Below are 14,977 nucleotides of genomic sequence, written 5' to 3'. Positions count from 1 at the left end.
TCACGGCTGACCAATCAGAATCAAGCATTCCAGAGAGTGATGTACTGTAATATAATGTTATTATGGAATGTAAACACAGATGGATTGTGTTGTATGACAGTCAGATAGAACTTGCTGTTTATGGAGATGGTTAAAGTCCACAGACCTTCAATCACAGTTTAAAGAATCTTCATTTGTAATAAGAAGACAAGCTGAAGGAGTTGTCATTCCTGAGAGGAACCACACACTTATCCACAGACTAAAATCAGATGTGACATATCATCAAGAACAAAAACAACACAAGGCCTGTACAGATGAGGTAACAGAGATGAAACTTCTTATGCCTGTCCATCAGACAGAAGATAATACAAGTGGGAACAAGAAATATTTCAAATAAATGTGAGTTATGTTTCCTGTTTATAGGCTGTTAGTGTTTACAATGGGTTACATGTGTGTGTGTGGTTTGTGCTCTTCCACGTTCACTCTCTACATGTCTGAAGATCGTCTTCATTGAGCATCACTCTTGTGTTAATAATTCAAACAGCTTGAAGCAGAAAAACATTTTCATCTCAGACAGAGGTGATCGTCTCCGTCTTGTGTTAGGGATGGAAATGCTCTCAAGCATGTTATTGTTTTCTTATGATATTCAGTACTGCTCAATCCATTGACATGATTTATATTTCTGAGAAAAGGGTACAGATATATAAGCCAGTACACATGAGCTCTGGCAGATCAATAGCAGCGGTGATGTGTCTCAGACAGCTGATGTCTGTCACTAAAACTTCCTCAATCCAATAACACTGTCATCTGTGATGTCTGTCTGACAGACTGGATTTAAAAAAACATACTGATTTTACCAGACATCCAGTATACGAGTGAGCAATAAACTGTGTGTGAAAATGTGTTATGGTGGATATTGTGTTCATTTGCAGTTATGTGCGAACAGTAATCTTTCAACAATATTTAAGTCCCACTCCAAGCGATCATTTTATCCCTTAAAACTCATTTTGAGCATCAAAATCGGATAGAGCGTTTGGATGTGAAAAAATTATATGACCTTCCATATATGGTGGTGCCTGATGGAACATCAGGTGGATGGCACCGGCTCGGACCATAGATATGAATATGCAAATGCCAGTAGTCCCCACCTCCTCTCATTGGCACCAGTTCAGGCCATGGATAAATAATTAGCTAGATACCACATTGAACAGTTCCAGGAGCTGTTAAAGCCAGTTTCTCAATGCACAAGTGAGCACATGTTTAACATTGATGCTAGCACTTTAGAGAGCATTTACAATACTCATGTGAGTAGCGCGCGCTTGTGTTGAAACAGCAGTGAGGTGATCACCTCAGTGTTGAGTTTATGCACCATCCTTAAATATCTATGGCTCAAAAAAAATTCTTCCATGAGGTCAAATGTGTTGCTGTGATTGGTTACACGGTTATGACATTGGTTTAAAATTATGATTTTGCTCATGGTTTATCATAAAGCATGTAAAGACATATACACTACCAGTCAAAGGTTTGCATCCCTCTTTATTCATATTTTTGTCCACAGTTTACACCCATCAAACCATGAAGTAACACAAATGTAGCTGTGAGAATTATGTTTTGACTAAAAGCATCCAAAATAAATGAACTCTATGTTATTATTTGAGCATCTTTAAAGAAGCCACCCTTTGACACTTGGCATTTTATCATCCAGCGAACCTGTGAACCTGTGAAACTTTATATACAGTACTGAAGGAATTTACATCTATGCAGGACTCTTATTGACTGCGTTTGATTGATTATTTGTCCAAAAGTTATTTCAAACTTTGAAAGACACACCTTCATTAAGGTCATTAAAAACATTTTCTTCCAAGAGATCATAAACATTTGACTGGCAGTGCAAACAACGTTAAAAACTTGATTTTGACCACAGGGAACTTTAAAAAGGTGTCATGAACAAGCAAATATAATTACGCTATATAATTGGCATAAAACCTCTGTGCAGATTGATTTTATGTGCTGAACTAACACATCCGATGCTTTTCTGAGTGCACTCAGTTTGCATGCTGTCGTATTCTTGAGGTAGCCTATATCAGTTGAAATGGTCAAATGTGTTTACAGGTCTATAAGAACTTACACAGAGACACGGAGAGACATAACTGTCCTTGAAGAACTCATCCAATGCATTACGTGAATCAGAACTTTCACACTTTGTATTATAAAACACTATACTGTACAATGTAACACTGCACTTTACCGTTTCATAACGTTTGTTTGACTCACTCTTTAATGGTCACGTTCCCAGTCTGTTTCTCCATGTTTTCCTCCCTTCTTGACCCAAGGACCACATGTCCCCTGATCCTCCACACTCCCTCACCTGTTCCTCATCTGAAACCTTCATCATCAGAACTGCACATATTCACTCCTGCTAGTCCTTGTTCTGGGTCTATTCTCTGTTGTTGTGCAGTATTCTCATGTTTACTTGTATTTTTTAATGAAAGTTATTTCTGTTGGAACTCTCCCTGTCTGTAGTGGCAGCTGTGACTCTTATAGTCGTGAACACTATTTTGTAATGTGGTGATATTAAGCTTATATTTGATTGTCTGTAGTACGTGTTGTGCTATTCATGTCATTTCTTTTGGAAGACAGCAATGCTCTGTGGCAGAAACACATGCACCGGCCTCCACTACATGAGACAACACATGGGGATAATGTGTGTAGATGGAAGGATGTTCAACAGCCATTATTTCTCTTATGATGAGAGAAGGATTTACCTGTGGATGATGCGTTTGTTGCGTAAGTAGTGCAGAGCGAGGGAGATTTCACACACGTAGTGTCTGACTGTTTTCTCTGTGAAGTGCACGTTCTGTTGCAGGTGATACCGCAGATCTCCACCCAACAGAAGATCAACCACCATGAACATGTCTTCTTCATCCTGAAACGAGTACCTGCCATAAACACACCCAACATTTCATCACTTCTGTGTCTCCTACAATGCAAATATACAGTTGGACAATAACACTGACTTAAAACATGCAGACATAGTCAAGAGCTTGGACTTTTAACCTCACAGTGGTTGATAAGCTTGATTTTCATGTAAAGTATTTTAGAGAGAGAAATGACATGACATCCGGTGAGCAGCGGACCATGTGGATCAGTGCTGGGCAGTAGTAACGCAGTGAAAGTTTTCCTTTTAAAGCCTATTCACACAGCTGCTGAGAGCAACCTTTAGTTAAGAAAAGCAAGAATCTGAATGTAAGAGAAAACTGTTCTCAAGATGACTACATCAGCAGACACACATTCTAAGAAGGCATTTACCAAAGCAGGGTTGATCTTACATAGTCACACTCTGTTGACATGGCCTTCCATTTCCATTTCCATTAAAATAACACTTTTGGTTTCATTACATGAGATTCTGTTTTAAACATATCTTGGTGTTCTGAATAAATGTTGCTCAGAGAACAGGAAGTGAGAAATACTGAAAAACAGATGATGGGGTGGGTGATATTTTTACAACTGTCAAATAGTCGAATAGTTTTCATTTCATTTAATACAAATAATATACAATTAAATAGGAATATCAATTCATATTAATCCAAATATATATATATAATTAATTGTTACAATTGAACCAAACACAGACCAGAAAATAACTTTGAGCAAGCTCATGCGTCCGATGAAACCAAGTATTGTGGCTTAGGAAGTTGAACAGATCAGGTTTACATTTTTAGTCATTTGGCAGACGCTTTTATCCAAAGCGACTTACAGTGCACTTATTACAGGGACAATCCCCCTGGAGCAACATGGAGTAAAGTGTCTTGCTCAAGGACACACTGGTGGTGGCTGCTGGGATCAAACCAGCAACCTTTGATTTACCAGTTCAGTGATTTAACCCACTAGACCACCATCTCCAATATGGTTTATGGTGCTTTTCTGACCATTTTATCATTGTGAATATTTTTTGACTTGCTTAATAGGACAAGGTGTTATAATCCCACTATTTCAGCACAGTTGAATTGCCAAGAGGACATTTCCAAGCCTTATGCATGGCAAGGGGAAGCAGTCAGGAATATGAATAGAGGAAAGGGGGTCTTAGGTTTAATTGGATTCATTGGGTATGCACCCTCTGTGTTTATATTATATTAATATTATATAAAATATACATTTTTGTTTTACACAAAAAAGATAGAAAATCAGTAAATAATGACAGATCGGTACAGTGTTGCACATTACTGTATAGTATAGCAGTGATTCCCAACCAGAATGTTTTAGATGTCTCCCTATATAGAACACCTTAGTCAAATCATCAGCTGGTTGGTGTGTTAACTAGGGAGATTATTTACATATTAACCAACATCCAGAGCGGGTCTGAAGAGAAAAATTAGGTATTATACATAGGGAGAAGTATAGTATAGTATAGTATAGTATAGTATAGTATAGTATAGTATAGTATAGTATAGTATAGTATAGTATAGTATAGTAAAAGCATAGCATAGCATAGCATAGCATGACTTAGAAGAGAACAGTCAGTATAGCATAGTATATGACAGTACAGAACAGTACAGTACAGTACAATATAGTATAGCATAGTATAGTATAGTATAGTATAGTATAGCAGAGCAGAGCAGAGCAGAGCAGAGCAGAGCATTGCACAGTACAATATAGCATGGTATTGTATAGGAAAGTATAGCATAGCATATCATAGCATAATACAGCATAGTATAGGATAGCATAGTACAGTAGAGTATAGCATTGAAAGTATAGCATAGCATTCCATGGTATAGTATAGTACAGTCATAGCATAGCATAGCATAGTACAGCAGAGCACAGCACAGTATAGTGCAGTGTTACCTAGCGTAACAGCATGGCATAGTATAGTACACTATAATATAGTGCAGTGTTGCGTAGCTTAACAGCATAGCATAGCATAGTCTGGAATAGGGAAGTGTATTGTTGTTTAGTGTAGCATAGTTTAGTGTAGTGCAGTATATTTCTATGCTGTACAGTGATGTACAGTATAGCTTGGTTATAGTAATAGCAATTTAAAAATGAGCAGATCCGTAAAACTGAGACATGTAATATAAAAACATTAGGGAAGGCAAATAACACAGTGATGGAAACCAGCCAATTGCTAAACAGCTTTTTATTTTTCTTACATAAATGAGCATTGGAAACCTTCTGCTTGGCAGAAAAACACCCTTAGTTTAATAAAAATATACTTGTGACTTGTCAGTATGTTGAGGTGTAAGTGCATGGCTCTCATTTGGAAGGATATCAAGTCTCTGATTCATTTTGCGTGATGGTCAAAAATGTGCTGCTGTTCCTCATTTATTTTTTGCTTCAGTCCACAGAAACACAATACTAATCCACCGAGACCAAACAAAACAACGCATAAGCCTTATTAAGTCCTCATAATCATAAAATTCAGTTTCATGTTTAAAATTGGGAGCTTGACATTCTGTGTGTCTGTCCGGTTTCTCTCTCTCTTTGAAACGGGTGCAGAACTGTTTACATTACAATATGTGTAGGATTAATACAATATCATGTTTTATATTACGGCTATAGTGAATACAGGTTAATGTGACACCGGTAGTTGGATGAGTTTTTAGTTTTCTCTGTTGGTCTTTGGTCATTACCCCATCTTAGTCTTCATCTTATTGTGATAGTTTGTTTTGGTTGTCTACAAAACTGTATTGTGTTTTGAAGATGTCTTACATTTATGGAATGACTTCAGTTTGAATAAGTCATGATCAATTTTCATACTTGGATTAACTTTCCCTTAAACTTTCCTCCTAATAATAAATACATGGAACAGTAACAGTTATAAAGTAAAGTGTTTCTAGGATTGCATCTTCTGCCATTTCATCTGATCTGGAACACATTATTTAGATGAGTGTTGAGAATGCGGGAGAGCTGATGTAGATGAGCTGTGTGACATTGAGTGACAGGTGTGTGTGTGTGTCTGTGTGTGTGTAGTGTCTGCTCAGCTGAAGCTGTCACTGATGGACCAAATTACAGCATGATGCTGAGAAAGCGTAAGGTGTGAATCCACTTTCCCATCCAAGCAGAATTCTGTGAGAGATTGATTCACCTTCAGTACATCTCTCCAGTGAAGCTGAGTCAAGTTTCTCAATAAAAATACCACCGTTCACAGCAGATCATCAAAACCAACGAGAATGTGCTTATGGTACAGCAGATTATCTTTAGGACACCTAAAAATGGTGGGGATGGTGGGGTAGTGGGTTAAGCCACTGAACTGGTAAATCAAAGGTTGCTGGTTCGATCCCAGCAGCCACCACCAGTGTGTCCTTGAGCAAGACACTTAACTCCATGTTGCTCCAGGGGGATTGTCCCTGTAATAAGTGCACTGTAAGTCGCTTTGGATAAAAGCGTCTGCCAAATGACTAAATGTAATGTTATGTAAAAACACCTATCTGAACCAACCAGTTTCTAATGCCCTTATTGTGAACCTTCAAAAGTATTAGAGGATCCTTCTTGATAGGAATATTTCACTTGATAAATGTTTATGTTTATAAAGTAAGCCCTCTGTGAAATGAATGCTAGGAATGGAATGAGTGCTGGAGTCCCAAAGAGGAACTGCTCTTATATATCTGAAGAAATGTCAGGCAACACTCTTAAATACAAAGTGCTTACAGTAAATGTTTCTTCACAGCGGTGCCAGAGATGAACCATTTTGGTTCCACAAAGAAGCATTCAGTCTCTTTACCTTTTTATAATCTGAAGAACCATTTTAAGCCAAAAAGAACCTCTTGTGGAACAGAAAGGTTCTTCAGATGTTGAAGGTTCTTTATGAAACTATTTAGACCAATAAAGGTTCTTCTATGGGATTGTGAAGCACATTTATTTTTAAGAGTGAAGCTCTTGAAAGCATCAACTGAAGAGATGTTCCATCGCCCCTGACCTGAGGTTTTCAACATTTAAAGGCCACGTTCCTCGCGATCGCATTTTTAAACCTTTGGTTAGTGTGTAATGTTGCTGTTAGAGCATTAATAATACCTGCAAAATGCGTGCATGTGTGTGTGTGTGAGTGTGTGTGTGCGTTTGTGTGCGTGTGTGTGTGTGCGTGTGTGCGTGTGTGCGTGTGTGCGTGTGTGCATGTGTGTGTGTGTGTGTGTGTGTGTGTGTGTGTGTGTGTGTGTGTGCGTGTGTGTGCGTGTGTGCGTGTGTGCATGTGTGTGTGTGTGTGTGTGTGTTTCTGTGTGTGTGTGTGCGTGTGTGCGTTTGTGTGCATGTGTGTGTGTGCGTGTGAGAGAGAGAGAGAGAGAACAGTGTTTGTATGCCGTTTGACCTTGAGTGTGTGTCGGAGCAGCAGAATTTTCCTCCTCCTCTCATCTGCAGCACTGCGGGAGAACATTCACTTCAAACTCCTGCCAACTGCATTAACATTCAACTGACTCGCTCACATTCATCGTCCCATACAGCCACATTATTATTATAAGACACCGTATGTGGTTTTCTCTTACCACTCTCGGACATTATTACATTTAAAAAGATCAATATTGATTTTTTCACTGATAAGATCTGATAGAACACTACACATACTGGTGAACCAATATATATCAGCCAGCGTTTGATCGACCAATATTTGACCACTTTCAGAAGGCCATCAGCCAATAACCATGTTTGCTCCTCTCATCATCTGCTAGCTTCCATCTTTTAACTCAAGATCATTATTGGAGACAACACAGAAGAAGAAGGAACACACAGACCAGCTCTCTGTCTGCTTCCTCTCAATGTGCTCATAATAACTAGACATCAGAATGACTGTGACAGCCGGCTGACCCGAGTTCAGCTCCTCATCCCCTCTGTCATTCCCAATAAAACAGCATCATAAAGTGTTATGAGAAATGTGAGTGTCAGTTTTGAGTCATCGGTAGAGGGCTTTAGTTTCTTTCTGGTTAAAACAGTTCAAGGTCATTGGGTTGAATCCAGCACAGAGAGTGAAGAGATTATTTACAGTGGTCACTCACCAGAAGTTCACCAGGAAAGGATGTTCAAGGTTCTGCATAATCTGAAGCTCTTTGAAAACATTACGCACTTCGTTGCGCTTGACACACTTCAGTTTGTTCATGTACTTCATGGCATACATCTTCTTGGTGTCCTTCTTCTGAACAATGCATACCTATAGAAGAAGAAATCAAAACATTCTCTCTTTTTTCAGTCCAGATCAATTCAAATAGAATTCAATTCAATTCAATTCAAACTGCTTTTATAATCAACCTGTCACGACAGACATGTTGTGAGCTTAGAAACCCTTATGTTTGTCAAAGGTAATGCATTTACAAAGTCATTTCAATTCAACGGGTCTTATTTGATCATTTGATCATTATATTCAACATGTCTGGATATCTGATCATTCTCATGTCTTTTCTGTAAAGGGTTAGATGTCTGGGCACGTTATGGATGTATATATCATTATTCAAAGAATTATTCATTAAGTCCAAAGGAAAACGATTTGTTGTTACACTTTGTTTGGTTTATGCTTCTGCCGTGTTATTTTTTTCCCACTTGAACGTGTTACATGTGGTTCACGTTAAGACAGCAAGACATACAGTACCCTTTGGTAGCAAAAGATCAGCGCTGATGAGTGAACAAATGCTTGAATCTCACAATGAAGTTGGCTCCATCTATCAATTCATACCATCTCCAAATCCAGCGTTATATCCAGCGTTTGTATAATATCCATCAGTGAAATGCCGTGAACAGACAACACACACCTAAACTTCTCTCTCTACCGCAAGAGTAACGAGCCGCAGCTGCAGGCCCACAGCACAGCCAATCCTGACGCAGCGTAGCCAATCTTGATGGTAGGCGGGTCTTACCATCGCTCATCTGTTGATGCGTTGGCGGGCTCTTTCTTTCGCCTTATCATGGCCAAGCTTTTCAGGGATAATTGTCCAATAAGGGACTAAGAATTTTTTATGTTTTTATTGTGAGATTTTAATGTTTGAAAAAAACTTTCCGAAACCTATAGGAGTGCTACGTCATACATCCAACTCGTTTTTTGACAAGTTGACCATGTTAAGCATGAGAAGCCAGCACATTTAACAGTGTAAAGAAGTCAGAATGCATGAAACACCATTGCATAGCCCCTTCAATGACATTGTGGGCTTGAAAACACTGTTAGTCTCAATACAGTGTGATTTAACTATGTTTAGGTTGACGTGGAAAATTTAATCTGGAGTCTCTTCATTGAATCTTCTAAATGAAGTATTGATCAATGAAGAGTCACAGAGGATTTCCTTGAGCTTTAAATGAAAAGAATGTGTTTGCAGTGAATACGTACAACAACTTACCTTCCCAAAACTGCCTTTACCAATGGCCCTCAGGATCTGAAAGTGGTCAAAGTTGACTGTGGATGAAGAGAAAACACACTTCATCATCATCATCATTCATGCATATGTTTATCATAAAAACCTTGTGTGTTGAGACAGAGTTTCTGGTTCAGTGCACGATGATATCCATGTGTTTCTGAGTAGTTTCTTGGCTGTTGTTGGGTGGTTACTAGGGAGTAAGTAGAACTAAGGCAAGAGAAAGATGATAGAACACATGATGAGGTTGTATTGTGTTTAGTGCTGTGACCTGTGAATGAACCGGTCTCATCTCTCAGTCTGTCTGATGTGTGTAGACAGCATTAGCAGAATCAGCGTAACAGATAAACAGTTGATTCATCCTCCCTCAGTCTATATGAACACTGCTTATCTTCTGATCTAAAATACCCCACACCTTATCTCCAATTGACTCTCTCTCTCTATTGACTTATTTATGAATAAACTCCAGATGGGATTCAGTCATTTGTTCTCTTTGTAGTGTATCATTTAGTTAACAAATATGAAATATAAGTCAAATAAAGTCAGTGTTGTGGCATAACATTGAATAATGACGTTGAGGGATGTTGTTAAATATTTGACTCTCCTTCAGTAATAACATTTGTTGCATAAATATTCTGTACACAATGTAATGGCACATTGCATTTTTTTTTAAATTCAATCTTTGCATTGGATCCAATCGGTGACATGGTGTTTATAAATGTTCAAGCGTAATAAATGTGGAATTATACTACGTTTTTCTCTCAATTCCCACTTGAGCTCTTACAGAATATTCCCCACAATCTCACCAAAGTCACACACTGGCTGTACTTTATGTGAACTTTTTATATTGATATGGATCTGAACAGCATACTGTATCATGTATGTTTTAATACAACATTCATATTCACAATGCCATAACTTACTGAAAATTAGATAAATTATATAAATGAGATCAAATATAAAAATCCAAAACAATGTGTGATTGTCATGTCATGGTTTTGTGTTGGGACATGGAAAATTTACAGTTTGCACATTTTTCCAGCGTTAGACTGTAAAAACACTGCAGGACATGTGTCTGAAGTGATCTCTAGGACAAACACTGACACTCTTTTAAACTCACCTCCAGAGGAGTCAAAGGCATGTCCTAAATAAACCTTGCTTCTCTAAGAGATATTCTGCGGCCACATCAGAACTGCTGCCTGAGGATGTTACGCTTGCATTTCATCTCAACTTTATCAACACAAGTCACATTTAATCCTCTATCGTCATTCTGCAGACAGCCACTGTAACTGACATTACGTTGCTGTCTATGGGGGAGTCAGAAAACTCCCAGACCTCATCAAAACTCTTTTAGGCTGTGTTCACACTTGACTCCTTTTTTTAACCTGGTAGCATCTGTTTTATATTATAATTGAAGTTAACTGGTTTTCAAAAAAGTCCTGATTGCTTTTTTAAACGGCAGTGCGGGCGTCTTTTTCTGCAGCTCAGAGTCTCTTATGAAGTTGAAAAAAGCTAAAGTATAAAAATTGCCCTATGTCAAGCACCTTTCTCACAGCTAATCAATGGATTAAGCTCGGAAAAACAAAATGGCGGCCAAAATGCTGGTTGGAGCAAAGTTTTGTATAAATGTAAGTTTAATTTTCCCTGTTGATCGCAAATTAGTGTTATAGTTTTTAAATATGTGATTGGTTATTGCAAAGACGCTCTCTGTTTATAATTTAAATAGACTACTAGATTACGCTGCCTCTGAAGCTTGTCGGAGTATCTCTGCGCTCCCTTCAAAGTCATTGCCAGCTGCTTCTTGTAACCACATTGCTGCAAGCCTTTTACAGAAAAGCGCCATTGTCAACTTGTCAAGGGTTATCGTATGACTTCAGGGTAACTCAATCATGACAGAATTTTCATTTTATGGCGGAGTATCCCTTTAATGATTTAAACTGTCGAGTGACTGATTTCACTGACCTCTTATGTCATTGTATAAGAGACCGTCATGACAGTTATAAAGCTGGGTACCTCAGGTGAATGTGTGTAAGTAATTCTTACCCTCTGCCGTCTCATCATTGACTGATGTTCTGCTGGATTGTCCCAGTCCCATCTCGTCGTAAGAGGTGATTTTAAAGCAGAAACATCCCTGTGCTGGTTAATGAGGGTATAAACCTCTTCAGTACATCCACCTGTGTCAGAACACACGAGAAAGATGAAGTGAATTGATCATGTAAACTTTCTTTTACCAAAGCAGCTTTACCTTTCCTTTATCTGCTTACATCTGACAAGTCATTTTACATTACATTACATGTTACATTCATATATTCAGAGCTGACTACGGATAACATGTAATCTGTAATCGTAATCACATTCCAAAAATCCAGTTCTTGTCATTAGAGTAAACTACATTTTAAAATAATCGTAATCAGACAACAGTTATGGATTGCATGATTACATATTATTCACAGAATGGCAGTAAGTTTTTTACAGTTCAGTGGTTTAAATTTTTTTATTACATTTTTCTCTCAATCTTTCTAAATAAACATAGCCTACCTACCACTTATTTACTGTATGTTCATGATGAGACACAGCACTGGGTTCATGAGAACAAGGCAAGATTTTTACATTATTTTGAAGAAATCTTCAGTGAAGAAATATATTATAAAAATAGTGTTTTATTCAACTGAACATCACAAAATGCAAAATAGCTTCAATGAATGTTATTTTATGTCTATTTTATAAATTATAATTTGATTTTAAAGCGACTGGGGAATCTTCAATACTCCATAATTTCAACATAAACCTCCATCATACTGATATCACCAGACCTCAAAGAGAAATCTTGTCATGGTTTAATCTCGTGAGATCTTGTCACACCCCTATTAGACAATTTCATTTGTGAGGAAACTATTCAGTATAACTATCAGTACTGTACTTTAAAAATATATTAAGGCTCTTTAAGAACGGAATATATTTTTTCCTCTTTGTATGTGTCTAAATAGCACAAAATGACCCTGCTTCCATATACAATTTGAAGTCAAAAGTATTTGAATTGTAATCCAAAAGTAGTCAGGCTCTGCATGTCTTCCAAACATATATACAGTCACTGTATAATTTTCATATACTTTCTATCTCATTCAAGAAAGTACAATAATTGTCAAATACACAATCAGGATGAGTTTCATCTGATAGGTTCAATTGTGTTCCCAGGTCAACAGTGTTTATTTTAGAGCCTCTCCTGTGACAACATGCCCCAATGTCAACACATCTTCAGTGAAGTGTGTCTTGTAGGAAACAGTAAAAAAATTCTTTGAGTTTGTTTGTTGTGAAGTGTCTGTAAGAACTTATGCTGAGTCGTAGAGAATGAGTCTATCCACAAACAATCTAATCTATTCACAATAATAAATACGCCATTGTACAACTAGCCACAGCGTTTTACGCGTAAAATGACGTAACAGCCGTAAGCATGTGTACCACGAATATTAAAGCAGAATATTATTATTGTCTGTGATGACAGGAAGTATCTGCACAATAACATACCGTATACAGCTACAGTATAAACCGACATTATAAATGAAACGGAAGTACAATAGTTCGTTGTACACAGTAGCAGGTGTAATATCATGTTCGATATACCGTAGACCTGTGGCTGATGTCTGTACTTTAACATTACACATACATGTTCATAAGCACAGAAAGCATACACACATACCACATTACATGTCCGTATGATTCAGGTGTTCCGTCACGATGAGTGAAGCGATCCAACAGCACTGATGTCCCGATCACAGACGCTGATGAATGAAGACTATCCCACACAACTTCTGCACCGCAATGCTGCGCGAGACACCTTGCAGATCTCAACTCAATGACACGCGCGGGCGGCCGGTCGGGAGCGCGCAGCGCACACATATACAATCCACTGGTTAAAGACAAACACATGCATCGTCCGATCAGCTGTCTGATCACACATCAGTGCGTGTGTGCGTGTGTGTGTGTGTGTGTGTGTGTGTGAGAGAGAGACAGAGAGAGATGGGGGGTTGAGCAGAATGATGATGATGTTGTTCCTAGTCTGTGTGTAAATACATCACAGTTTTATGTGGTTCCTCATTCATTCTCTGGTTTTCATGGGCTTTTGTGTGCTGATCTAAACTTTTGTGATTTTGTTTGAGAGTCCGCACTGCTTTTTATGACCAGACAACACTTGAATATAAATCTAATGTTATGACTGGTTCTCAATGACGTGCTGTAGTTCATCCAGATACACTTTAAAAATAAAATAAAACCGTATGCATTCATATTTTTTATGAAATGCATATTCATATTACACATTTTTATATTTCTAAATGACAAAATATTTTAGCAAATGACAAAACGAACATGCTGCCCAGAACACATGACAGTCATCTCTACTATATCATTCTATATCATTATTTCATAAAAGTCAAGAGGACGTCATCAAGGTCATGGGGGGTCTTTATAGTCTAGCCTACTGTATATTTCTTTCTGAACACACATTAGACTGTGATGAAATGGATGTAGGTCTCTTTAGTCAGTAAGCGAGCAATGGGATCTCTCAGATTCAAGCCAAATCAACATTTCACTATTGGCAGTGTGGAGTACTTTACAAGATGAGATGCACACACAGCTCTTTTATAGCTTAACTAGCGTTTACACGCGCACCAGACACCTCTGACTGAAGAACAGCACAATAACAACACGACACATCTGCACATGTCACCTCAAAACACACACACAAACACACACTGGACTATCTTCTATTCACAATCTGTGTTATTCTGTTTCTCTTGTGAAAAGTCAAACTCGGTTTATAAAAGCAATGAACTGCTGCAATGTTATGCTGCCCTCTGCTGGTAAACTGATAAAACACACACATGATTTCATCCACAGTATTTAATCTGGTTTATGTCCTGACAAACAAATACTTATAATTCTTTAATATCACATTTTACAATAATAATGATCTATTATCGCATAACACAATGCTAAGGAATTATGTTGACTAAAAGTATCCAGAAGAGATCAAAACGGTCATATTTTATTAATTTAGAATGTGAAGCAGTTTGACCAAGAGCCCCTTTTCTGAGCTTTTGTTAGATATTTAATATATTTATATATATACCGATCAGGCATAACATGAGCACTGACAGGTGAGGTAAATAACACTGATTATCTCTTCATCACCACACATATAAGTGGGCGGGATTTATTAGGCAAAAGAACAATTTGTCCTAAAAGTTGATGTGTTTTAGAGCAAGTTTGATAAGGGACAAATTGTGATCTCGACACATCTGGGTCAGAGCATCTCCAAAACTGCAGCTCTTGTGATGTGTTCCTGGTCTGCAGTGGTCACTATCTGTAATAAGTGGTCAAGGAAGGAACAATAGTGAACCTGCGACAAAGCTCACTGACTGATGCACGTGGGGAGTGAAGGCTGGTCTGTGTGGTGCAATTCAACAGACCACTTACTGTAGTTTACTCTGATGAAGTTACATAAAGGGATACTTCACTCAAAAATGAAAATCCTGTCATCATCGACTCGCCCTTACATTGTTCCAAATCTGTATATGTGAATCTCTTCTGCTGAACACAAAGGTAGATATTTGTCAGTAACCAAACAGATCTCATCCCTCGTTGACTCCCATAGTATTTATTTTACTAAATAAAAT

At 38.0% G+C, this 14,977-nt stretch overlaps 1 protein-coding gene across 3 annotated transcripts in view; it reads right to left on the bottom strand.

Moving 5' to 3' along the window:
- The window catches only part of stk32a (serine/threonine kinase 32A), a 40,648-nt gene extending 27,387 nt beyond the window's left edge, over positions 1–13,261 (bottom strand). For all 3 annotated transcript variants that reach the window (XR_008904677.1, XR_008904678.1, XM_056730876.1), the window contains exons 1-5: positions 13,000–13,261; positions 11,346–11,476; positions 9,288–9,343; positions 7,962–8,113; positions 2,745–2,918 (exon numbers count right to left, since the gene is read on the bottom strand). Coding sequence is in view for 1 of the 3 variants with exons in the window: in XM_056730876.1 (XP_056586854.1) it covers positions 2,745–2,918; positions 7,962–8,113; positions 9,288–9,343; positions 11,346–11,397 (434 nt within the window). In the remaining 2 variants the exon portion in view is untranslated. The remainder of the gene's footprint in view (positions 1–2,744; positions 2,919–7,961; positions 8,114–9,287; positions 9,344–11,345; positions 11,477–12,999) is intronic.
- Positions 13,262–14,977: the final 1,716 nt, after the last annotated feature.

The sequence above is a fragment of the Triplophysa dalaica genome, chromosome 19 (genome assembly GCF_015846415.1).
Source record: "Triplophysa dalaica isolate WHDGS20190420 chromosome 19, ASM1584641v1, whole genome shotgun sequence".
NCBI lineage: Eukaryota > Metazoa > Chordata > Actinopteri > Cypriniformes > Nemacheilidae > Triplophysa > Triplophysa dalaica.
The sequence above is the reverse complement of the archived record's forward strand: the minus strand, read 5'-3'. Positions and strand labels throughout refer to the sequence as shown.